This window comes from Aphelocoma coerulescens, unplaced genomic scaffold, assembly GCF_041296385.1.
Source record: "Aphelocoma coerulescens isolate FSJ_1873_10779 unplaced genomic scaffold, UR_Acoe_1.0 HiC_scaffold_217, whole genome shotgun sequence".
Taxonomy (NCBI): domain Eukaryota; kingdom Metazoa; phylum Chordata; class Aves; order Passeriformes; family Corvidae; genus Aphelocoma; species Aphelocoma coerulescens.
Window position 1 is genome coordinate 190,587 of NW_027183563.1, and position 26,294 is coordinate 216,880.

Here is a 26,294-nt window from a genome sequence, read left to right on the forward strand (position 1 = left end):
TTCCACTGCTCCCAGTCCAAACTGGTCTGAACTGGTCTGAACTGGTCTGACCTGGTTTGAACCAGTCAAGACTGGTCTGAACTGTTATGAACTGGGAATGGCTCCCAGTTTGACCCAGTATATCCCAGTTTAATCCAAGATTTCGGTGATTTTTGGGACCCAGCGCTTCCCATTTATTATCCCAAGTATCCAAACTGGTCTGAACTGGTCTGGACTGGTCTGAACTGGGAATGGCTCCCAGTTTGATCCAGTAAATCCCAGTTTGAGCCAGGATTTCGGTGATTTTTGGGACCCAGCACTTCCCATTTACTATCCCAAAGATCCAAACTGGTCTGAACTGGTGTGACCCAGTCTGAACTGGTCTGAACTGGGAATGGCTCCCAGTTTGACCCAGTAAATCCCAGGTTAATCCAAGATTTCGGTGATTTTTGGGACCCGGTGCTTCCCCTTTATTATCCCAAACTTCCAGCGCTCCCAGTCCAAACCGGTCTGAACTGGTCTGAACTGGTCTGAACTGGTTTGAACTGGGAATGGCTCCCAGTTTGATCCAGTAAATCCCAGTTGGATCCAGGATTTCGGGCATTTTTGGGATCGGGCTCATCCTGTTCATTATCCCAAACTTCCAGCGCTCCCAGTCCAAACCAGTCTGAACTGGTCTGGAGTGGTCTGGACTGGTTTGAACCGGTCCGGACTGGTCTGAACTGGGAATGGCTCCCAGTTTGATCCAGTAAATCCCAGTTGGATCCAGGATTTCGGGCATTTTTGGGATCGGGCTCATCCTGTTCATTATCCCAAACTTCCAGCGCTCCCAGTCTAAACTGGTCTGAACTGGTTTGAACTGGGAGGGACCAGTTTGAACTGGGAATGGCTCCCAGTTTGATCCTGTAAATCCCAGTTTGAGCCAGGATTTCGGTGACTTTTGGGATCCAGCGCTTCCCATTTATTATCCCGAGGATCCAAACCGGTCTGAACTGGTGTGACCCAGTCTGAACTGGTCTGAACTGGGAATGGCTCCCAGTTTGACCCAGTAAATCCCAGTTTAATCCAAGATTTCGGTGATTTTTGGGACCCAGCGCTTCCCATTTATTATCCCAAAGATCCAAATTGATCTGGTGTGAACAGGTCTGAACTGGTTTGAACTGGTCTGGACTGGTTTGAACTGGTTTGGGCTGGTCTGAACTGGGAATAGCTCCCAATTCGATCCAGTAAATCCCAGTTTGATCCAGTAAATCCCAGTTGGACGCAGGATTTCGGGGATTTTTGGGATCGGGCTCATCCTGTTCATTATCCCAAACTTCCAGCGCTCCCAGTCCAAACCAGTCTGAACTGGTCTGAACTGGTCTGGAGTGGTCTGGACTGGTTTGAACTGGTCCGGACTGGTCTGAACTGGGAATGGCTCCCAGTTTGATCCAGTAAATCCCAGTTTAATCCAAGATTTCGGTGATTTTTGGGACCCAGCGCTTCCCATTTATTATCCCAAACCTCCAGCGCTCCCAGTCCAAACTGGTCTGAACTGGTCTTGACTGGTCTGACCTGGTTTGAACCGGTCTGAACTGGTCTGAACTGGGAATGGCTCCCAGTTTGACCCAGTAAATCCCAGTTTAATCCAAGATTTCGGTGATTTTTGGGACCCAGCACTTCCCATTTATTATCCCAAAGATCCAAACTGGTCTGAACTGGTTTGAACTGGTCTGGACTGGTTTGAACTGGTCTGGGCTGGTCTGAACTGGGAATAGCTCCCAATTCGATCCAGTAAATCCCAGTTTGATCCAGTAAATCCCAGTTTGAGCCAGGATTTCGGTGATTTTTGGGATCCAGCGCTTCCCATTTATTATCCCGAGGATCCAAACCGGTCTGAACTGGTGTGACCCAGTCTGAACTGGTCTGAACTGGGAATGGCTCCCAGTTTGACCCAGTAAATCCCAGTTTAATCCAAGATTTCGGTGATTTTTGGGACCCAGCGCTTCCCATTTATTATCCCAAACTTCCAGCGCTCCCAGTCCAAACTGGTCTGAACTGGTCTTGACTGGTCTGACCTGGTTTGAACCGGTCTGAACTGGTCTGAACTGGGAATGGCTCCCAGTTTGACCCAGTAAATCCCAGTTTAATCCAAGATTTCGGTGATTTTTGGGTCCAGCACTTCCCATTTATTATCCCAAACTTCCAGCGCTCCCAGTCCAAACTGGTCTGAACTGGTCTGAACTGGTTTGAACTGGGTGGGACCAGTTTGAACTGGGAATGGCTCCCAGTTTGATCCAGTAAATCCCAGTTTGAGCCAGGATTTCGGTGATTTTTGGGATCCAGCGCTTCCCATTTATTATCCCAAAGATCCAAACTGGTCTGAACTGGTGTGACCCAGTCTGAACTGGTCTGAACTGGGAATGGCTCCCAGTTTGACCCAGTAAATCCCAGTTTAATCCAAGATTTCGGTGATTTTTGGGACCCAGCGCTTCCCATTTATTATCCCAAACCTCCAGCGCTCCCAGTCCAAACTGGTCTGAACTGGTCTTGACTGGTCTGACCTGGTTTGAACCGGTCTGAACTGGTCTGAACTTGGAATGGCTCCCAGTTTGACCCAGTAATTCCCAGTTTAATCCAAGATTTCGGTGATTTTTGGGACCCGGCGCTTCCCATTTATTATCCCAACAATCCAAACTGGTCTGAACTGGTCTTGACTGGTCTGACCTGGTTTGAACCGGTCTGAACTGGTCTGAACTGGGAATGGCTCCCAGTTTGACCCAGTAAATCCCAGTTTAATCCAAGATTTTGGTGATTTTTGGGTCCAGCACTTCCCATTTATTATCCCAAGCTTCCACTGCTCCCAGTCCAAACTGGTCTGAACTGGTCTGAACTGGTCTGACCTGGTTTGAACCAGTCAAGACTGGTCTGAACTGTTATGAACTGGGAATGGCTCCCAGTTTGACCCAGTATATCCCAGTTTAATCCAAGATTTCGGTGATTTTTGGGACCCAGCGCTTCCCATTTATTATCCCAAGTATCCAAACTGGTCTGAACTGGTCTGGACTGGTCTGAACTGGGAATGGCTCCCAGTTTGATCCAGTAAATCCCAGTTTGAGCCAGGATTTCGGTGATTTTTGGGACCCAGCACTTCCCATTTATTATCCCAAAGATCCAAACTGGTCTGACCTGGTTTGAACCGGTCTGAACTGGTCTGAACTGGGAATGGCTCCCAGTTTGACCCAGTAAATCCCAGTTTAATCCAAGATTTCGGTGATTTTTGGGACCCGGCGCTTCCCATTTATTATCCCAAAGATCCAAATTGATCTGGTGTGAACAGGTCTGAACTGGTTTGAACTGGTCTGGACTGGTTTGAACTGGTCTGGGCTGGTCTGAACTGGGAATGGCTCCCAGTTTGACCCAGTAAATCCCAGTTTAATCCAAGATTTCGGTGATTTTTGGGACCCAGCGCTTCCCATTTATTATCCCAAGGATCCAAATCGATCTGAACCAGTGCTAACCGGTCCGAACCGATCCCAACTGGTCCAAACTGGTCCGAACTGGTCCGAACCGGTCCGAACTGGTCCGAACCGGGCTCAGGCGTGCAGGAAGCGGTTGAAGGCGTTGTAGGCGGACTCGAGGTCGAAGAGCATCTGCCGCACCTGGGAATCGTCCAACTCATCCGAGGCCGACATCGCGCTGAGGGTCTGGAGCCTGCGGAATTCCCCGTTCCCGAGGGAAAAGGACACCCAAAAAACTTCAAAAAAAACCAAAAAAACAAAAAAAAAAACCAAAAAAACCCCCAAAAAAACCAAAAAAAAACCCCCCAAAAAACTTCAAAAAAACCCAAAAAAACAAAAAAAAAACCAAAAAAAACCCCCCAAAAAAACCCCCAAAAGAACACAAAAAAAAAACCAAAAAACCCCCCAAAAACCCAAAAAAAAACCAAAAAACACCCAAAAAACCAAAAAAAAAACCAAAAAAAAACCAAAAAAACCCCCCAAAAAAACCCCAAAAAACCCCCCAAAAACCCAAAAAAAACCCCCAAAAAAAACCCAAAAAAACCCCAAAAGAACCCAAAAAAAAACCCCCAAAAAACCCCCCAAAACCCCAAAAAAACTCCCAAAAAACCCCAAAAAAACACAAAAAAAACCCCAAAAAACCCAAAAAAACAAAAAACAAACAAAAAAACCAAAAAAACCCAAAAAAACCCAAAAAACCAAAAAAAAACCCAAAAACACCCCGAAAAAACCCCAAAAAACAAAAAAAACTCAAAAAACCCCCAAAAATCAAAAAAAACAACCCCCCCAAAAAAACAACAACAACAAAAAAAAGCAAAAAAACCCAAAAAAAACCAAAAACCCCCAAAAAAACAAAAACAAAAAAAAACAAAAATCCCCCCCAAAAAAACAAAAAAAAACCAAAAAAACCCCAACCCCCTCCCCCAAAAAACCAAAAAAAAACTCAAAAAAAACCCAAAGAAACCCCCCCCAAAAAACAAAAAAAAACACCCAAAAATCCCCCCAAAAAAACCCAACCCCCCCCAAAAAACCCCAAAAAAACCAAAAAAATCCCCCCAAAAAACCCAAAAAACCCAAAAAAATTCCCCCAAAAAAACCCCAAAAAACAAAAAAAAAACCCAAAAAACCCCCCCAAAAAAACCCCCAAAAACCCAGAAAAAAACCAAAAATCCCCAAAAAACCCCCCAAAAAAACAAAAAAAAAACCCCAAAACCCCCCCCCAAAAAAACCCCAAAAAAACCCAAAAAAAAACCAAAAAATCCCCCCACCAGGAACGGTCTCGGGATCCCCGGAATGGCCGGGATTTGGGGGATTTTGGGGGATTTTGGGGGGATTTTGGGGGGATTTGGGGGCTCACCATTGGTTCACCTTCTGGCGGCCCTCGAAGTCGGGGGGCAGGGAGCTCATGCGGGTCATGGTCTCCATCAGCTCCCGCAGGTCCGGCTGGATCTGGGGATTAGGGGAGGTTTGGGGGGATTTTGGGGCATTTTGGGGATTTTTCGGGATTTTTGGGGATTTTTGGGGATTTTTTTGGAATTTTTTGGGGGATTTTTTAGGGGTTTTGGGGGATTTTTTGAGGATTTTTAGGGATTTTTTTGAGATTTTTTAGGGGATTTTGGGGGGAATTTTGGGAGATTTTTGGGGAATTTTGGGGGATTTTTTTGGGGTTGTTTTAGGGATTTTTGGGGGAATTTTGGGGGATTTTTGGGGATATTTTGGAAAATTTTTAATTGATTTTTTAGGATTTTTTGGGGATTTTTTGGGAATTTTTGGGGATTTTTTGGGGATTTTGTTGGAAATTTTGGGGGATTTTTTTGGAAATTTTCGGGGATTTTTTGGGGATATTTAGGGATTTTTTGGGGATTTTTTTGGAAATTTTTTGGGATTTTTGGGGGATTTTAAAGGGATTTTTAGGGATTTTTTTAATTATTTTTTAGGGATTTTTTAGAGATTTTTTGAGATTTTTCGGGATTTTTCAGGGATTTTTTGGGGATTCAGGCGATTTTTTGGGGGATTTTTTCGGGATTTTTTAGGGATTCTGTGGGATTTTTGTGGGGATTTTTCAGGGATTTTTTTAGGGATTTTTGGGGATTTTTTAGGGATTTTTTGGGGATTTTGGGGGATTTTTTTGGAAATTTTGGGGGATTTTTGGGGGATTTTAAAGCGATTTTTGGGGAATTTTAAAGGGATTTTTTGGGCATTTTTTTGGAAATTTTTGGGATTTTTTGGGGAATTTATCGGGATTTTTTAGGGATTTTTTGGGATTTTTGGGGGAATTTCGGGATTTTTTGGGGATTTTTGGGGGATTTTTTGGAATTTTTTTTGAGGATTTTTGGGGATTTTTGGGGAATTCTGGGGTGAAATTGGGGAAGTTGGCAGTGAAATTGGGGCCGATTTGGGATTCCAGGAATGGGGGATTTGGGAATGGCAGTGGGGGCAGGGAGCTCATGCGGGTCATGGTCTCCAGCAGCTCCCGCAGCTCCGGCTGCATCTGGGGATTAGGGGAGGTTTGGGGGGATTTTGGGAATTTTTTGGGATTTTTAGGGATTTTTTGGGATTTTTTTGGAATTTTTTGGGGGTTTTTTTGGGGTTTTGGGGGATTTTTTGAGGATTTTTGGGGATTTTTTTAAGGATTTTTGGAGGATTTTTGGGGATTTTTTGGGAATATTTTGGGATTTTTTGGGGGATATTTGGGGATATTTTGGGGATTTTGTTATTGATTTCTTAGGAATTTTTGGAGATTTTTTAGGGATTTTTAGGGAATTTTGGGGGATTTTTTGGGGATTTTTGGGGATTTTTTGGGGATTTTTAAGGATTTTTGGGGATTTTTAGGGATTTTTTGGGGATTTTTGGGGGATTTTTGGGGATTTTTTAGGGATTTTTGGGGATTTTTAGGGATTTTTTGGGGATTTTTGGGGGATTTTTTGGGGATTTTTTGGGGAATTTTGGGGGATTTTTTGGGGGATTTTAAAGGGATTTTTTCAGGATTTTTGGAGATTTTTCAGGGATTTTTCAGGGATTTTTGCGGGGATTTTTCAGGGATTTTTTTAGGGATTTTTCAGGGATTTTTGGGGATTTTTTTGGAAATTTTGGGGAATTTTTTGGGGATTTTAAAGGGATTTTTGGGGAATTTTTGGGGATTTTGGGGGATTTTAAAGGGATTTTTGGGGATTTTTGGGGATTTTTTGGGTAATTTTGTAGGAATTTTTTAATGGATTTTTAGGGATTTTTGGGGGAATTTTTTGGCATTTTTTGGGGAATTTTGGGGGATTTTTTAGGGATTTTTCAGGGATTTTTGGGGGAATTTTTTTGGAGGATTTTTTGGGAATTGTGGGGGATTTTTGGGGAATTCTGGGGTGAAATTGGGGAAGTTGGCAGTGAAATTGGGGCCGATTTGGGATTCCAGGAATGGGGGATTTGGGAATGGCAGTGGGGGCAGGGAGCTCATGCGGGTCATGGTCTCCAGCAGCTCCCGCAGCTCCGGCTGCATCTGGGGATTAGGGGAGGTTTGGGGGGATTTTGGGGCATTTTGGGGATTTTTCGAGATTTTTGGGGATTTTTGGGGATTTTTTTGGAATTTTTGGGGGATTTTTTAGGGGTTTTGGGGGATTTTTTGAGGATTTTTAGGGATTTTTTTGAGATTTTTTGGGGGATTTTGGGGGATTTTGGGGGGAATTTTGGGAGATTTTTGGGGAATTTTGGGGGATTTTTTTGGGGTTGCTTTTGGGGATTTTTGGGGAATTTTTTGGGATTTTTGGAGATTTTTTAGAGATTTTGTGGGACTTTTGGGGGGATTTTTTAGGGATTTTTGGGGATTTTTTGGGGAATTTCGGGGATGTTTTGGGGATTTTTTGGGTAATTTTGGGGGATTTTTTAGGGATTTTTTTGATTTTTTGGGGGGATTTTTGGGGATTTTTTTGGGAATGTTTGGGGATTTTTGGGAATTTTTTGGGGAATTTGGGGGATTTTTGGGGATTTTCTTGGGATTTATTGGGGATTTTTTTAGGGATTTTTGGAGATTTTTTGGGGGTTTTTGGGGGGATATTTTGGGGAATTTTTGGAAATTTTGGGGGAATTTTTTGGGATTTTGGGGGAATTTCTAGGGATTTTTCGGAAATTTTTGGGGGATTTTTGGGGATTTTTAAGGGAATTTTTGGAGATTTTTGGGGATTTCTGGGAATTTTGGGGGGATTTTCAGGGGATTATTTTAGGGGGTTTTGGGGATTTGGGGGGATTTTTGGGGATTTTTTGAGGATTTTTGGGGAATTTTTGGAAAATTTTTGGGGATTTTTTGGGGGATATTTAGGGATTTTTTGGGGATTTTTTAGGGATTTTTGGGGATTTTTTTAGGGATTTTTTAGGGATTTTTGGGGATTTTTTGTGGAATTTTTAGGGGTTTTTCAGGATTTTTGGGAGATTTTTTTGGATTTTTTAGGGATTTTTTGGGGAATTTTTTGGGGAATTTTTTTGGATTTTTGGGGGAATTTTTGAGGAATTTTTTAGGGATTTTTTGGGATTTTTGGGGGGAATTTTTGGAGGAATTTTGGGGATTTTTTGGGGATTTTTTTTGGGGAATCTGGGGAATTTTGGGGGAATTTTTGGGGAATTTTGGGAATTTTTCGGGAATTTTTTGGGATTTTTTAGGGATTTTTGGGGCAATTTTGAGGATCTTTTAGGGACTTTTTTCGGATTTTGGGGGGATTTTTTAGGGACTTTTTTGGGGAATTTTTGGGCAATTTTTTGAGAATTTTGAATTTTTGGGGAATTTTTTTGGATTTTTTGGGGAATTTTTGGGGATTTTTTGGGGATATTTTGGGGATTTTTTAGGGATTTTTTGGGGAACTTTAGGGAAATTTTAGGGCAATTTTTGGGCAATTTTTTGAGAATTTGGGGAATTTTTTGGGATTTTTTGGGGAATTTTGGCGGAATTTGGGGGATTTTTTGGGGATTTTTTTAGGGATTTTTTGGGGAATTTTAGGGCAATTTTTGGGGATTTTTTGGGGGATTTCTGGGGGAACATTTGGGGAACTTTTAGGGATTTTTTGGGGATTTTTTGGGGATTTTTTTAGGGATTTTTTGGGGAATTTTAGGGCAATTTTTGGGCAATTTTGGGGGATTTTTGGGGGATTTTTGGGGAATCCCACCCCAATCCCGCTCCCACCTCGTCCATGGCTCGGATCTCCAGCCGCAGTTTGTCCATCACCGTGATGAAAAGCTGCCGGAATTCCAACAAAAATTTGGGATCAGCCCCATCACCTACACCCCCAAAAATCCCCAAATTTCAGTCCCAAATTCCCACATTTCCCAACCCGCTGCCGTGGTCCAGGATTCCCAGAGATTCCCCCCAAAAATCCCCGCCAAAAATCCCCACAAAATTCCCGCAAAAATCAAAAAAAACCACCAAAATTTCCCCCAAAATTCCCCCCAAAATCCCCCTCAAAAATCCAAAATTCCCCCCAAAAATCCCCAATTTCAGTCCCAAATTTCCCAACATTCCAGTCCCGGATTCCCAGAAATGCCCGCAAAATTCCTCCCAAAATCCCCCTCAAAAATCCAAAATTCCCCCAAAAATTCCCCCAGAATTCCCCCCAAAAATCCCCCCAAAAATCCATCCCAATTTTCCCCCAAAATTCCCCCAAAAATCCCCAATTTCAGTCCCAAATTCCCACATTTCCCAACCCGCTGCCTTCTTCCAGGATTCCCAGAGATTCCCAGAAAAATCCCCGCAAAATTCCCCCTCAAAAATCCAAAAATTCCCCCAGAAATTCCCCCAAAATTTCCCCCAAAACTTAGAAAAAAAAAATTAAAATCCAATAAAATCCAACCCCCCCGAAAAATCCTAAAAAATGCAGAATTGGAGTCAAAAAATCCCAAAAAATCCCTCAAAAAAACCCCATAAAAATTCCAAAAAATCCGAAAGAGACCAAAAAAAAAAAAGGGGAATGAAAAAAAATTCCAAGAAACCCCAAAAAGTTGGGAAAAAAATTCCCAAAAATCCCCGGAATTCCCGCGGTTTGTCCGGAGAAGGTTCTGGCAATGCGGCGGTTCCCAAAATATTCCCAAAAAACTTCCAAAGATTCCCTAAAATTCCCTAAAAATCTCCCAATTCTTCAAAAACGCCTCCAAAAAATCCCTAAAAAAAATCCGAAAAATTCCCAAAAAATTCCCAAAAATTTTCCCAAGTTCTTCAAAAATGCCTCCAAAAAATCCCTAAAAAAAATTTGGAAAAATTCCCAAAAAATTCCTTAAAAATTTCCCAAGAAATTCTTCAAAAATGCCTCCAAAAAATCCCTAAAAAAAATCTGAAAAATTCCCAAAAAATTCCCAAAAATTTCCCAAGAAGTTCTTCAAAAATGCCTCCAAAAAATCCCTAAAAAAAATCTGAAAAAATCCCAAAAAATTCCCTAAAAATTTCCCAAGAAATTCTTCAAAAACGCCTCCAAAAAATCCCTAAAAAAAATCCGAAAAATTCCCAAAAAATTCCCAAAAATTTTCCCAAGTTCTTCAAAAATGTCTCCAAAAAAATCCCTAAAAAAAATTTGGAAAAATTCCCAAAAAATTCCCAAAAATTTTCCCAAGAAGTTCTTCAAAAATGTCTTCAAAAAATCCCTAAAAAAATCCGAAAAATTCCCAAAAAATTCCCAAAAATTTTCCCAAGTTCTTCAAAAATGTCTCCAAAAAATCCCTAAAAAAATCCGAAAAATTCCCAAAAAATTCCCCAAAATTTTCCCAAGAAGTTCTTCAAAAATGTCTCCAAAAAATCCCTAAAAAAAATCCGAAAAATTCCCAAAAATTTTCCCGAAAATTCCAAACAATTCCCATCAATCCTCCCCAAAAATCCTGCAAAAATCCTGCAAAAACCCCAAAAAGGTATTTTTTAAAAATCCCCCCCAAATCCCTAAAAAAAGCCTCCAAAAATTCCCAAATCTCCCCAAAAATCCCTGAGAAAATCCCTAAAATATCCCCCTGAAAATTCCCGGAAAAAATCCCATTGAAATAGTGTAAAATCCCCCAAAAATCCCCCAAAAATCCCCAAAAAATCCCCAAAAAAATCCTAAAAAATGAGGATTCAGCGCCCAAAAATCCCCCAAAAAATCTCCCAAAAAAAGCTCCCAAAAACCCCCAAAAATAAAAAAAAATCCTTAAAAGAATTGAAAAAAAAATCCCTAAAAAATCAAAAAAATAAATCCATAAAAAATGCAAAATGTTCCCAAAAAAATCCCTGAGAAATAAAACAAAATCCCCCCCAAAACCCAGAAAAATTCCAAAATAATCTCCAAAAATTTTTAAAAAACCAAACTGAAAAATCCAAGAATTCAAAAGAATTTCCCCCCAAAAAATCCGTTTAAAAAATCAGAACAAATTCCCAAAAATATCCATTTAAAAATCGATTAAAAATTCCAAAAAATTCCCTCAAAAAATGCATGAAAAATTCCAAAGAAACTCTCCAAAAAATCCATTGAGCGATCCCAAAAAATTCCCACCAAAATCCATTAAAAATTGCAAAATATTCCCCAAAAAAATCAATTAAAAATTCCAAAAAATTTTCCAAACAATTTCCCAAAAAACCCATAAAAATTCCAAAAAAATCCCCCAAAACCCCATTAAAAATCAAAAAAAACCTCCCCCAAAAAAACCATAAAAATTCCAAAAAATTCCCCAAAAAAAGCCATTAAAAATTCAAAAAAATTCCCAAAAAAAACATTAAAAATTCCAAAAAATTCCAAAAAAAACCCCATTAAAATTCAAAAAAATTCGCCAAAAATCCCATTTAAAATCCCAAAAATCCCATTAAAAATCCCAAAAATCCCCCAAAACCCCACTAAAAATCAAAAAAAAATCCCCAAAACCCCATAAAAAATCCCTAAAAATTAAAAAAAAAACCATTAAAAATTCAAAAAAATTCAAAAAAACCCATTAAAAATTCAAAAAAATTCCCCAAAAAACCCATTAAAAATTCCAAAAAAATCTATTAAAAATTCAAAAAAATTCCCCAAAAATCCCATTAAAAATCCCAAAAAAATTTCCCAAAAACCCCATAAAAAAATCCCCAAAAATTAAAAAAAAAAACATTAAAAATTCCAAAAAAATCCCCAAAAAAACCATTAAAAATTCCAAAAAATTCCAAAAAATCCCATTAAAAATTCCAAAAAATTCCAAAAAAAACCCATTAAAAATTCCAAAAAATTCCACAAAAAACCCATTAAAAATTCCAAAAAATTCCCAAAGAAAACATTAAAAATTCCAAAAAAATCCCCAAAACCCCATTAAAAATCAAAAAAAATCCCCCAAAAACCCCATAAAAAATCCCCAAAATTTCCAAAAAAACCATAAAAAATCCCAAAAAATTCCAAAAAAACCCCATTAAAAATTCCCCAAAAAAAACACTAAAAATTCCAAAAAAATCCCCAAAAATCCATTAAAAATTAAAAAAAATTCCCCAAAAAAACATTAAAAATCCAAAAAAATCCCCAAAAAACCCATTAAAAATCCAAAAAAATTCCAAAAAAAAACCATTAAAAATTCCCCAAAAAAACCACTAAAAATTCCAAAAACATCCCCGAAAATCCATTAAAAATTCCAAAAAATTCCCCAAAAATCCCATTAAAAATCCCAAAAAATCCCCAAAAACCCATAAAAAATCCCTAAAAATTAAAAAAAAAACCATTAAAAATTCAAAAAAAATCCCCAAAAAAACCATTAAAAATTCCAAAAAAATCTAATAAAAATTCCAAAAAATTCCCCAAAACACCATTAAAAATCCCAAAATAATTTCCAAAAACCCATAAAAAATCCCCAAAAATTCCAAAAAAAACCCATTAAAAATTAAAAAAAAATCCCAAAAAAATCCATTAATAATTCCAAAAAATTCCCCAAAAAAACCATTAAAAATTCCAAAAAAATCTATTAAAAATTCAAAAAAATCCCCCAAAAACCCCATTAAAAATCCCAAAAAATCCCCAAAAACCCATAAAAAATCTCCAAAAATTCAAAAAAAAAACCCATTAAAAATTCCAAAAAAATCCCCCAAAAAACCATTAAAAATTCCAAAAAATTCCAAAAAAACCCATTAAAAATTCCAAAAAATTCCACAAAAAACCCATTAAAAATTCCAAAAAATTCCCAAAAAAAACATTAAAAATTCCAAAAAAATCCCCAAAACCCCATTAAAAATCCAAAAAAATCCCCCAAAAACCTCATAAAAAATCCCCAAAATTTCCAAAAAAAACATAAAAAATCCCAAAAAATTCCAAAAAAACCCCATTAAAAATTCCCCCAAAAAAACACTAAAAATTCCAAAAAAATCCCCAAAAATCCATTAAAAATTCCAAAAAATTCCCCAAAAATCCCATTAAAAATCCCCCAAAATTTTCCCAAAAACCCATAAAAAAATCTTTAAAAATTCCAAAAAAAAACATTAAAAATTCAAAAAAATCCCCCAAAAATCCATTAAAAATTCCAAAAAATTCCCCAAAAAACATTAAAAATCCCAAAAAATCCCCAAAACCCCATAAAAAATCTTTAAAAATTCCAAAAAAAAACATTAATAATTCAAAAAAATTCCCCAAAAAAACCATTAAAAATTCCAAAAAAATCCCCAAAAAACCCATTAAAAATTCCAAAAAAATCCATTAAAAATTCAAAAAAATTCCCCAAAAATCCCATTAAAAATCCCAAAAAAACCCAAAAACCCATAAAAAATCTCCAAAAATTCAAAAAAAAAAACCCATTAAAAATTCCAAAAAAATCCCCCAAAAAACATTAAAAATTCCAAAAAAATTCCCCAAAAACCCATTAAAAATTCAAAAAAATCCCCAAAAATCCATTAAAAATTCAAAAAAATTTCCCAAAAACCCCATTAAAAATTAAAAAAAAAATCCCCAAAAAACCCATTAAAAATTCCAAAAAAATCCATTAAAAACTCCAAAAAGACCCCCAAAAACCCCATAAAAAACCCCAAAAACCCCCCAAAACTCCCTTCCAAAACTCCCAAAAAAATCCCCGAATCTTTTCCAAAAACCCTTCCCAAAAATTCCCCTCCCAAACTCCCCCCGAGCCCTCGGAATTCCCGAGAATTCCGGGATTTCCGTACGGAGACGATGTCGGCGATGCAGCGGTTCAGGTTCCCTTTGTCGTCCTTGATGGTGATGGGCCGATCCTCCCGGATGCGCTCCATGGCCAGGGGACAGTCCAGCTGCACGTTCCCAAATTCCCAAATTCCCACATTTCCCAACCCCCTGCTGTGGGCCAGGATTCCCAGAAAAATTCCCGCAAAATTCCCACAAAAATCCCCGCAAAATTCCCGCAAAAATCCCCCCAAAAATCCAACGAAAATCCCCCTCAAAAATCAAAAATTCCCCCCAAAAATTCCCCCCAAAAATCCCCGCAAAATTCCCGCAAAAATTAAAAAAAAAAACAAAATTCCCCCCAAAATTCCCCCCAAAATCCCCCTCAAAAATCAAAAAATTCCCCCCAAAATTCCCCCCAAAAATCCCCCCAAAATTCCCCGAAAATCCCCCCAAAAATCCCCAATTTCAGTCCCAAATTTCCCAACGTTCCAGTCCCGGATTCCCAGAAATTCCCCCAAAAATCCCCGCAAAATCCCCCCCAAAATTCCCCCCAAAATGCACCCCAATTTCCCCCCAAAATCCCCCAAAAATTCCATCCAAAATTCCTCCAAAAATCCCCCCAAAAATCCCCAATTTCAGTCCCAAATTCCCAAATTCCCACATTTCCCAACCCCCTGCTGTGGGCCAGGATTCCCAGAGATTCCCAGAAAAATCCCTGCAAAAATCCCCACAAAATTCCCGCAAAATTCCCACAAAATCCCCGCAAAAATCCCCCCAAAAATCCAAAATTCCCCCCAAAAATTCCCCCCAAAAATTCCCCCCAGAATTCCCCCCAAAAATCCAAAAACCCTCGCAAAATTCCCCCCAAAAATCCACCGAAAATCCCCCTCAAAAATCCAAAATTCCCCCCAAAAATCACCCAAAAATCCCCCCAAAATTCCCCCCAAAAATCCCCAATTTCAGCCCCAAATTCCCCATTCCCAAATTTCCCGACGTTCCAGTCCCGGATTCCCAGAAATTCCCCCAAAAATCCCCACAAAATTCCCCCAAAATTCTCCCCAAAATCACTCTCAAAAATCCAAAATCCCCCCAAAAATCCCCCCAAAAATCCCTCCAAAATCCCCCTCAAAAATCAAAAATTCCCCCCAAAAATCCACCCCAATTTCCCCCAAAAATTCACCCAAAAATCCCCAATTTCAGTCCTAAATTCCCCATTCCCAAATTTCCCAACGTTCCAGTCCCGGATTCCCAGAAATTCCCCCAAAAATCCCTCCAAAAATTCCCTCAAAAATCCAAAATTCCCCCCAAAATCACCCCAGAATTCCGCCCAAAAATCCAAAATTCCCCCCAAAATTCCCCAATTTCAGTCCCAAATTTCCCAACGTTCCAGTCCCGGATTCCCAGAAATCCCCACAAAAATCCCTCCAAAAATTCCCCCAAAAAAATCCCCAAATTCATTCCCAAATTCCCCATTTTCATCCCCAAATTCCCAATCCCAAAATCCCAAACCCCTCAAATTCCCAATCCTGGAACTCCAAACCCCCCAAATTTCACCCCAAGACCCCCAAATTCCACCATTTCCTCCCCTAAATCCTACCCCAAATCCCCCCAAATCTCACCCCAAATCCCAATCCCTGAACCCCAAACCCCCCAAATCCCAACCCCACAACCCCAAACCCCCCAAATTCCCCACTTTAACCCCAAAATCCCGGGATTCCCACCCGGAATTTGCGGCAGAAGTCGTCGATGGAGGCGATCTCGGCGCCCTGCACCTGCTCCCCCAAATCCCTCCTTCCCTACTTCCCAAACCCCCCAAATCCCCCAAATCTCACCCCAAACCCCCCAAATCCCAATCCCTGAACCCCAAATTCCCAATTCCCGAACCCCAACCCCCCCAAATTCCCAATCCCAAAATCCCAAACCCCCCCAAATTCCCAATCCTGGAACTCCAAACCCCCCAAATTCGACCCCAAGACCCCCAAATTCCACCATTTCCTCCCCCAAATTCCACCCCAAATCCCCCAAATCCCAATCCCTGAACCCCAAACCCCCCAAATCCCAACCCCACAACCCCAAACCCCCCAAATTCCCCGCTTTAACCCCAAAATCCCGGGATTCCCACCCGGAATTTGCGGCAGAAGTCGTCGATGGAGGCGATCTCGGCGCCCTGCACCTGCTCCCCCAAATCCCTCCTTCCCCACTTCCCAAACCCCCCAAATCCCCCAAATCTCACCCCAAACCCCCCAAATCCCAATTCCTGAACCCCAAATTCCCAATTCCCGAACCCCAACCCCCCCAAATTCCCAATCCCAAAATCCCAAACCCCCCCAAATTCCCAATCCTGGAACTCCAAACCCCCCAAATTCGACCCCAAGACCCCCAAATTCCACCATTTCCTCCCCCAAATTCCACCCCAAATCCCCCAAATCCCAATCCCTGAACCCCAAACCCCCCAAATCCCAACCCAGACACCCCAAACCCCCCAAATTCCCCGATTTAACCCCAAAATCCCGGGATGCCCACCCGGAATTTGCGGCAGAAGTCGTCGATGGAGGCGATCTCGGCGCCCTGCACCTGCTCCCCCAAATCCCTCCTTCCCCACTTCCCAAAGCCCCCAAATCCCCCAAATCTCACCCCAAACCCCCCAAATCCCAACCCCACAACCCCAAACCCCCCAAATTCCCCGATTTGACCCCAAAATCCCGGGATTCCCACCCGGAATTTGCGGCAGAAGTCGTCGATGGAGGCGATCTCGGCGCCCTGCACCTGCTCCCCCAAATCCCTCCTTCCCCACTTCCCAAACCCCCCAAATCCCCCAAATCTCACCCCAAATCCCAACCCAGGCACCCTAAACCCCCCAAATTCCCCGATTGGACCCCAAAATCCCGGGATTCCCACCCGAAATTTGCGGCAGAAGTCGTCGATGGAGGCGATCTCGGCGCCCTGCACCTGCTCCCCCAAATCCCTCCTTCCCCACTTCCCAAACCCCCCAAACCCCCCAAATCTCACCCCAAACCCCCCAAATCCCAACCCAGACACCCCAAACCCCCCAAATTCCCCGCTTTGACCCCAAAATCCCGGGATTCCCACCCGGAATTTGCGGCAGAAGTCGTCGATGGAGGCGATCTCGGCGCCCTGCACCTGCTCCCCCAAATCCCTCCTTCCCCACTTCCCAAACCCCCCAAATCCCCCAAATCTCACCCCAAATCCCAACCCAGGCACCCCAACCCCCCCAAATTCCCCGATTTAACCCCAAAATCCCGGGATTCCCACCCGGAATTTGCGGCAGAAGTCGTCGATGGAGGCGATCTCGGCGCCCTGCACCTGCTTCAGCGCCGCCTTGAACTGCACCAGCAGCCTCGAGCACGCCGCCGTGTACCTGGGGGAGTTTGGGATTTTTTTTTCGGGAATTCCCGGCGGTTTTTCGGGAATTTCCCGGCAATTCCGGGTTTTTTAAGGCCTCGGGGATGGGGGGGTATTTTTTTGGGAATTTTTGGGGGGGGGACACGCACTCGTTGGGGGACACGCAGTCCTTGATGTAAGCCTTCTCCAGCGCCTGCAGCGTCTTCACCACGGCGAAGAGCTCGGCCATGTTGTCGTACCTGCGGGGGGGAAAGGGGGGGAACTGGGAGGGACTGGGAGGGACTGGGAGGGACTGGGAGGGGATTGGGAGGGGGTAATGGGGGACTGGGAGGGACTGGGAGGGATTTGGAGGGACTGGGAGGGAACTGGGAGGGATTTGGAGGGGATGAGGGGGAGGTGGAGGGGACTGGGATGGAGTGGGAGGGACTGGGATGGGACTGGGAGGGGATTGGAAGGGACTGGGAGGGAATTGGGAGGGGGGTAATGGGGTACTGGGAGGGAATGGGAGGGATTTAGAGGGACTGGGAGAGGATTGGGAGGGACTGGGAGGGGATTTGGAGGGACTGGGAGGGGACTGGGATGGACTGGGAGGGGATTTGGAGGGGGTAATGGGGTACTGGGAGGGACTGGGAGGGACTGGGAGGGACTGGGAGGGGATTGGGAGGGACTGGGAGGGGATTGGGAGGGACTGGGACGGGATTTGGAGGGACTGGGAGGGGATTTGGAGGGACTGGAAGGGGATTGGGAGGGACTGGGAGGGGATAAGGGGGAGGTGGAGGGGACTGGGATGGAGTGGGAGGGACTGGGATGGGACTGGGAGGGGATTGGGAGGGACTGGGAGGGACTGGGAGGGGATTGGGAGAGGATTGGGAGGGGGTAATGGGGTACTGGGAGGGACTGGGAGGGATTTGGAGGGACTGGGAGGGACTGGGAGGGGATTGGGAGGGGGTAATGGGGTACTGGGAGGGACTGGGAGGGATTTGGAGGGACTGGGAGGGGATTGGGAGGGGGTAATGGGGTACTGGGAGGGACTGGGAGGGGATAAGGGGGAGGTGGAGGGGCTTGGGAGGGACTGGGAGGGGATTGGGAGGGGGTAATGGGGGACTGGGAGGGACTGGGAGGGACTGGGAGGGGATTGGGAGGGGATTGGGAGGGGGTAATGGGGTACTGGGAGGGACTGGGAGGGGATTGGGAGGGGGTAATGGGGTACTGGGAGGGACTGGGAGGGACTGGGAGGGATTTGGAGGGACTGGGAGGGGATTGGGAGGGGGTAATGGGGGACTGGGAGGGACTGGGAGGGATTTGGAGGGACTGGGAGGGGATAAGGGGGAGGTGGAGGGGCTTGGGAGGGACTGGGAGGGGATTGGGAGGGACTGGGAGGGGATTGGGAGGGGGTAATGGGGGACTGGGAGGGACTGGGAGGGACTGGGAGGGACTGGGAGGGGATTGGGAGGGGGTAATGGGGGACTGGGAGGGACTGGGAGGGACTGGGAGGGACTGGGAGGGACTGGGAGGGGATTGGGAGGGACTGGGAGGGACTGGGAGGGGATTTGGAGGGACTGGAAGGGGATTGGGAGGGACTGGGAGGGGATAAGGGGGAGGTGGAGGGGACTGGGATGGAGTGGGAGGGACTGGGATGGGACTGGGAGGGGATTGGGAGGGACTGGGAGGGACTGGGAGGGGATTGGGAGAGGATTGGGAGGGGGTAATGGGGGACTGGGAGGGACTGGGAGGGGATAAGGGGGAGGTGGAGGGGCTTGGGAGGGACTGGGAGGGGATTGGGAGGGGGTAATGGGGTACTGGGAGGGACTGGGAGGGACTGGGAGGGATTTGGAGGGACTGGGAGGGGATTGGGAGGGGGTAATGGGGGACTGGGAGGGACTGGGAGGGATTTGGAGGGACTGGGAGGGGATAAGGGAGAGGTGGAGGGGCTTGGGAGGGACTGGGAGGGGATTGGGAGGGACTGGTAGGGGATTGAGAGGGGGTAATGGGGGACTGGGAGGGACTGGGAGGGATTTAGAGGGACTGGGAGGGGATTGGGAGGGACTGGGAGGGGGTAATTGGATACTGGGATGGGACTGGGAGGGGATTGGGAGGGGATTGGGAGGGACTGGGAGGGGATTGGGAGGGACTGGGAGGGGATAAGGGGGAGGTGGAGGGGACTGGGATGGGACTGGGAGGGGATTGGGAGGGGATTTGGAGGGGGTAATGGGGTACTGGGAGGGACTGGGAGGGATTTGGAGGGACTGGGAGGGACTGGGAGGGGGTAATGGGGTACTGGGAGGGATTTGCAGGGACTGGGAGGGGATTGGGAGGGACTGGGAGGAACTGGGATGAACTGGGATGGACTGGGGGGGACTGGGATGGACCATGGAGCTCCAGGATGGACTGGGATGGACTGGGATGAACTGGGATGGACACTGGAGCTCCAGGAGGGACTGGGATGGACTGGGATGAACTGGGATGGACACTGGAGCTCCAGGATGGACTGGGATGGACTGGGATGAACTGGGATGGACACTGGAGCTCCGGGATGGACTGGGATGGACTGGGATGGACTGGGATGGACACTGGAGCTCCAGGATGGGACTGGGATGGACTGGGATGAACTGGGATGGACACTGGAGCTCCGGGATGGACTGGGATGGACTGGGATGGACTGGGATGGACACTGGAGCTCCAGGATGGGACTGGGATGGACTGGGATGAACTGGGATGGACACTGGAGCTCCAGGATGGACTGGGATGGACTGGGATGAACTGGGATGGACACTGGAGCTCCAGGATGGACTGGGATGGGATGGACTGGGATGGACCATGGAGCTCCAGGATGGACTGGGATGGACTGGGATGGACAATGGAGCTCCAGGATGGACTGGGATGGACTGGGATGGACACTGGATAGACTGGGATGGACTGGGATGAACTGGGATGGACACTGGAGCTCCAGGATGGACTGGGATGGACTGGGATGGACTGGGATGGACACTGGAGCTCCAGGATGGACTTGGAAGGACTGGGATGGACTGGGATGGACACTGGAGCTCCAGGATGGACTGGGATGGACTGGGATGAACTGGGATGGACACTGGAGTTCCAGGATGGACTGGGATGGACTGGGATGGACTGGGATGGACACTGGAGCTCCAGGATGGACTTGGAAGGACTGGGATGGACTGGGATGGACACTGGAGCTCCAGGATGGACTGGGATGGACTGGGAGGGGCTGGGATGGACACTGGATGGACTGGGATGGCCACTGGATGGACTGGGATGGACTGGGATGAACTGGGATGGACACTGGAGCTCCAGGATGGACTTGGATGGACTGGGATGGACACTGGAGCTCCAGGATGGACTGGGATGGACTGGGATGAACTGGGATGGACTGGGATGAACTGGGATGGACCATGGAGCTCCAGGATGGACTGGGATGGACACTGGATGGACTGGGATGGACTGGGATGGACCATGGAGCTCCAGGATGGACTTGGATGGACTGGGATGAACTGGGATGGACACTGGAGCTCCAGGATGGACTGGGATGGACTGGGATGAACTGGGATGGACCATGGAGCTCCAGGATGGACTGGGATGGACTGGGATGAACTGGGATGGACACTGGAGCTCCAGGATGGACTGGGATGGACTGGGATGAACTGGGATGGACCATGGAGCTCCAGGATGGACTGGGATGGACTGGGATGAACTGGGATGGACACTGGAGCTCCAGGATGGACTGGGATGGGATGGACTGGGATGGACCATGGAGCTCCAGGATGGACTGGGATGGACTGGGATGGACAATGGAGCTCCAGGATGGACTGGGATGGACTGGGATGGACACTGGATAGACTGGGATGGACTGGGATGAACTGGGATGGACACTGGAGCTCCAGGATGGACTGGGATGGACTGGGATGGACTGGGATGGACACTGGAGCTCCAGGATGGACTTGGAAGGACTGGGATGGACTGGGATGGACACTGGAGCTCCAGGATGGACTGGGATGGACTGGGATGAACTGGGATGGACAATGGAGTTCCAGGATGGACTGGGATGGACTGGGATGGACTGGGATGGACACTGGAGCTCCAGGATGGACTTGGATGGACTGGGATGGACTGGGATGGACCATGGAGCTCCAGGATGGACTGGGATGGACTGGGAGGGGCTGGGATGGACACTGGATGGACTGGGATGGCCACTGGATGGACTGGGATGGACTGGGATGAACTGGGATGGACACTGGAGCTCCAGGATGGACTTGGATGGACTGGGATGGACACTGGAGCTCCAGGATGGACTGGGATGGACTGGGATGAACTGGGATGGACTGGGATGAACTGGGATGGACCATGGAGCTCCAGGATGGACTGGGATGGACACTGGATGGACTGGGATGGACTGGGATGGACCATGGAGCTCCAGGATGGACTTGGATGGACTGGGATGAACTGGGATGGACACTGGAGCTCCAGGATGGACTGGGATGGACTGGGATGAACTGGGATGGACACTGGAGCTCCAGGATGGACTGGGATGGACTGGGATGGACAATGGAGCTCCAGGATGGACTGGGATGGACACTGGATGGACTGGGATGGACTGGGATGGCCATTGGAGCTCCAGGATGGACTGGGATGGACTGGAATGGACTGGGATGGACACTGGATGGACTGGGATGGACTGGGATGAACTGGGATGGACTGGGATGGACACTGGATGGACACTGGAGCTCCAGGATGGACTGGGATGGACACTGGAGCTCCAGGATGCACTGGGATGAACTGGGATGGACACTGGATGGACACGGGAGCTCCAGGATGCACTGGGATGAACTGGGATGGACACTGGATGGACACGGGAGCTCCAGGATGGACTGGGATGAACTGGGAGGGGCTGGGATGGACACTGGAGCTCCAGGATGGACTGGGATGGACTGGGATGGACACTGGAGCTCCAGGATGGACTGGGATGGACACTGGATCGACTGGGACGGACACTGGAGCTCCAGGATGGACTGGGAGGGGCTGGGATGGACACTGGATGGACTGGGATGGACTGGGATGGCCACTGGAGCTCCAGGATGGATTGGGATGGACTGGGATGGACTGGGATGGACACGGGATGGACTGGGATGGACTGGGATGGACACTGGAGCTCCAGGATGGACTGGGATGGACTGGGATGAACTGGGATGGACACTGGATGGACTGGGATGGCCACTGGAGCTCCAGGATGGACTGGGATGGACTGGGATGGACTGGGATGGACTGGGATGGACAATGGAGCTCCAGGATGGACTGGGATGGACTGGGATGAACTGGGATGGACACTGGATGGACTGGGATGGCCACTGGAGCTCCAGGATGGACTGGGATGTGCTGGGATGAACTGGGATGGACTGGGATGGACACTGGAGATCCAGGATGCACTGGGATGAACTGGGATGGACACTGGATGGACACGGGAGCTCCAGGATGGACTGGGATGAAGTGGGAGGGGCTGGGATGGACACTGGAGCTCCAGGATGGACTGGGATGGACTGGGATGGACACTGGATGGACTGGGATGGACTGGGATGGACTGGGATGGACACGGGATGGACTGGGATGGACACTGGAGCTCCAGGATGGACTGGGATGGACTGGGATGGACTGGGATGGACCATGGAGCTCCAGGATGGACTGGGATGGACTGGGATGGACACTGGAGCTCCAGGATGGACTGGGATGGACTGGGATCCCAGGAGAGCTTTGGGATGGGCACCGAGGGGCCACCGAGGGGACAGCGCTGGAATCCCGGCCCCAAATCCCCGCGGCCCCAAATCCCCGCGGCCCCAAATCCCCCCGGCCCCAAATCCCTCCGGCCCCAAATCCCTCCGGCCTCAAATCCCCCCGGCCCCAAATCCCCGCGGCCCCAAATCCCCCCGGCCCCAAATCCCTCCAGCCCCAAATCCCCCCGGCCCCAAATCCCCGCGGCCCCAAATCCCCCCGGCCCCAAATCCCTCCGGCCCCAAATCCCCCCGGCCCCAAATCCCTCCGGCCCCAAATCCCCCCGGCCCCAAATCCCTCCGGCCCCAAATCCCTCCGGCCCCAAATCCCCCCGGCCCCAAATCCCCCCGGCCCCAAATCCCTCCGGCCCCAAATCCCTCCGGCCCCAAATCCCCCCGGCCCCAAACCCCTCCGGCCCCAAATCCCCGCGGCCCCAAATCCCTCTGGCCCCAAATCCCTCCGGCCCCAAATCCCCGCGGCCCCAAATCCCTCCGGCCCCAAATCCCCCCGGCCCCAAATCCCCGCGGCCCCAAATCCCCCCGGCCCCAAATCCCTCCGGCCCCAAATCCCCCCGGCCCCAAATCCCCGTGGCCCCAAATCCCCCCGGCCCCACATCCCCCCGGCCCCAAATCCCCCCGGCCCCAAATCCCTCCGGCCCCAAATCCCCCCGGCCCCAAATCCCTCCGGCCCCAAATCCCCCCGGCCCCAAATCCCAAAATTCCCGGGGTCTCCTCACTCACTTCTCACGCTCGCGGGCGTTCTTATAGAGCTTCACCTCCTGTGGGACAGTGATTGACAGGAGGGGTCAGTGATTGACAGGAGGCGTCAGTGATTGACAGGAGAGGTCAGTGATGGACAGGAGGGGTCAGTGATGGACAGGAGGGGGCAGTGATTGACAGGAGGGGGCAGTGATTGACAGGAGGGGTCAGTGATTGACAGGAGCAGTCAGTGATGGACAGGAGCGGTCAGTGATGGACAGGAGGGGGCAGTGATTGACAGGAGGGGTCAGTAATGGACAGGAGAGGTCAGTGATTGACAGGAGAGGTCAGTGATTGACAGGAGGGGGCAGTGATTGACAGGAGAGGTCAGTGATGGACAGGAGGGGGCAGTGATGGACAGGAGAGGTCAGTGATGGACAGGAGGGGGCAGTGATTGACAGGAGAGGTCAGTGATTGACAGGAGGGGGCAGTGATTGACAGGAGGGGTCAGTGATGGACAGGAGAGGTCAGTGATTGACAGGAGGGGGCAGTGATGGACAGGAGCGGTCAGTGATTGACAGGAGAGGTCAGTGATGGACAGGAGCAGTCAGTGATGGACAGGAGGGGGCAGTGATTGACAGGAGGGGTCAGTGATTGACAGGAGGGGGCAGTGATGGACAGGAGGGGTCAGTGATGGACAGGAGAGGTCAGTGATTGACAGGAGAGGGCAGTGATGGACAGGAGCGGTCAGTGATTGACAGGAGAGGTCAGTGATGGACAGGAGCAGTCAGTGATGGACAGGAGGGGGCAGTGATTGACAGGAGGGGGCAGTGATGGACAGGAGAGGTCAGTGATTGACAGGAGGGGGCAGTGATGGACAGGAGAGGTCAGTGATTGACAGGAGGGGTCAGTGATTGACAGGAGGGGTCAGTGATGGACAGGAGGGGGCAGTGATGGACAGGAGCGGTCAGTGATTGACAGGAGGGGGCAGTGATGGACAGGAGGGGTCAGTGATTGACAGGAGAGGTCAGTGATTGACAGGAGGGGGCAGTGATTGACAGGAGAGGTCAGTGATTGACAGGAGGGGTCAGTGATTGACAGGAGGGGGCAGTGATGGACAGGAGGGGGCAGTGATTGACAGGAGAGGTCCGTGATGGACAGGAGCGGGCAGTGATTGACAGGAGGGGGCAGTGATTGACAGGAGGGGGCAGTGATTGACAGGAGGGGGCAGTGATTGACAGCAGGGGGCAGTGATTGACAGGAGGGGGCAGTGATGGACAGGAGGGGTCAGTGATGGACAGGAGGGGGCAGTGATGGACAGGAGCAGTCAGTGATGGACAGGTGGGGTCAGTGATTGACAGGAGAGGTCAGTGATTGACAGGAGGGGGCAGTGATGGACAGGAGGGGGCGGTGATTGACAGGAGGGGGCAGTGATTGACAGGAGGGGTCCGTGATGGACAGGAGCGGGCAGTGATTGACAGGAGGGTGATTGACAGGAGGGGGCAGTGATTGACAGGAGGGGTCCGTGATGGACAGGAGCGGGCAGTGATTGACAGGAGGGGGCAGTGATTGACAGGAGGGGGCAGTGATTGACAGGAGAGGGCAGTGATGGACAGGTGGGGTCAGTGATTGACAGGAGCGGTCAGTGATTGACAGGAGGGGGCAGTGATGGACAGGAGGGGGCAGTGATTGACAGGAGAGGTCAGTGATTGACAGGAGGGGGCAGTGATTGACAGGAGAGGTCAGTGATTGACAGGAGGGGTCAGTGATTGACAGGAGGGGTCAGTGATGGACAGGAGGGGGCAGTGATGGACAGGAGCGGTCAGTGATTGACAGGAGGGGGCAGTGATGGACAGGAGGGGTCAGTGATTGACAGGAGAGGTCAGTGATTGACAGGAGGGGGCAGTGATGGACAGGAGGGGGCAGTGATGGACAGGAGGGGGCAGTGATTGACAGGAGGGGTCCGTGATGGACAGGAGCGGGCAGTGATTGACAGGAGGGTGATTGACAGGAGGGGGCAGTGATTGACAGGACAGGTCAGTGATTGACAGCGCTCACCTCGTAGAGCTCCGGTTTGTTCCCGGGCGCTGCCGGGGAAGGAGAGGCAGCGTTAGCGGGGGGGGGGGGATGGGAGCCCCGGGAATTCCGGGATCATCCCGGGAGCGCTCCCGCCTCTCACCGCCCATCCCGGCCGGGCCCGCGATGCCGTGGAACATCCCCGGATGAGCCTGGAGGGGTCTGGGCCGCCTCGCTGCTCCCGATCCCGATCCCGGTCCCGGTCCCGATCCCGGTCCCGATCCCGGTCCCGATCCCGATCCCGATCCCGATCCCGATCCCGGTCCCGATCCCGATCCCGATCCCGGCGGCTCCGCGGCGCTTCCGCCTCTCTCCGTACAGACTCCGCTTCCCACAATCCCTTTCTTTCCTCGGATGTCCCTCCCTTTCCGCCCCAATGCCCACCGGCTATTGGTTCACTCGCTCCGCCTCTCTGTTTTCTCGTCTCTGATTGGCTGGCGAAGCTGTCAATCAGAGCAGTTGCCAAGCGACGCCGCCATGTTGGATCCCGCCATGGCGGCGGCCGTGTGGGAGGTGCTGGCTCTCCTGTTCCGCTGGCGACCGAGGCCCCGCGGGCGGCCAGAACCGGGGCGGCGCCGGCCTTGTGTTTTCATGGCCTAATTTAAGCTTGGCCTAATTGGAGCCAACTCGGAGGAGCCGCACGGAGTCTTCTCCGTACAAACTTCACTTCCCACAATCCCTTTCTTCATTTGTCCCACCCCTCTCTGGCGGCGCACTAGCAGCCGATTGGCTCGAACCCCCGGCACGCGTCGCTGATTGGCTTTTCCAGCTGTCCGTCATTCCAGTTGCCAGGCAACGCCGCCTTGTTACAGGCACGCCATGGCGGCAGA

The 26,294-nt window shown here is 48.4% G+C and overlaps 1 protein-coding gene across 1 annotated transcript; it reads right to left on the reverse strand.

The window, feature by feature from the left end:
• Window positions 1–3,410: 3,410 nt before the first annotated feature.
• LOC138101225 (vacuolar protein sorting-associated protein 28 homolog) lies at window positions 3,411–25,786 on the reverse strand. Its single transcript, XM_068999083.1, has 9 exons — window positions 25,568–25,786; window positions 25,447–25,475; window positions 23,431–23,468; window positions 17,062–17,151; window positions 16,823–16,928; window positions 13,573–13,674; window positions 8,641–8,694; window positions 4,837–4,928; window positions 3,411–3,672 (listed from the first exon to the last, which is right to left on the reverse strand). Exons 1-9 carry the CDS (start codon window positions 25,602–25,604, stop codon window positions 3,555–3,557), a joined length of 666 nt encoding a protein of 221 aa, XP_068855184.1. The 5' UTR covers window positions 25,605–25,786; the 3' UTR covers window positions 3,411–3,554.
• Window positions 25,787–26,294: the final 508 nt, after the last annotated feature.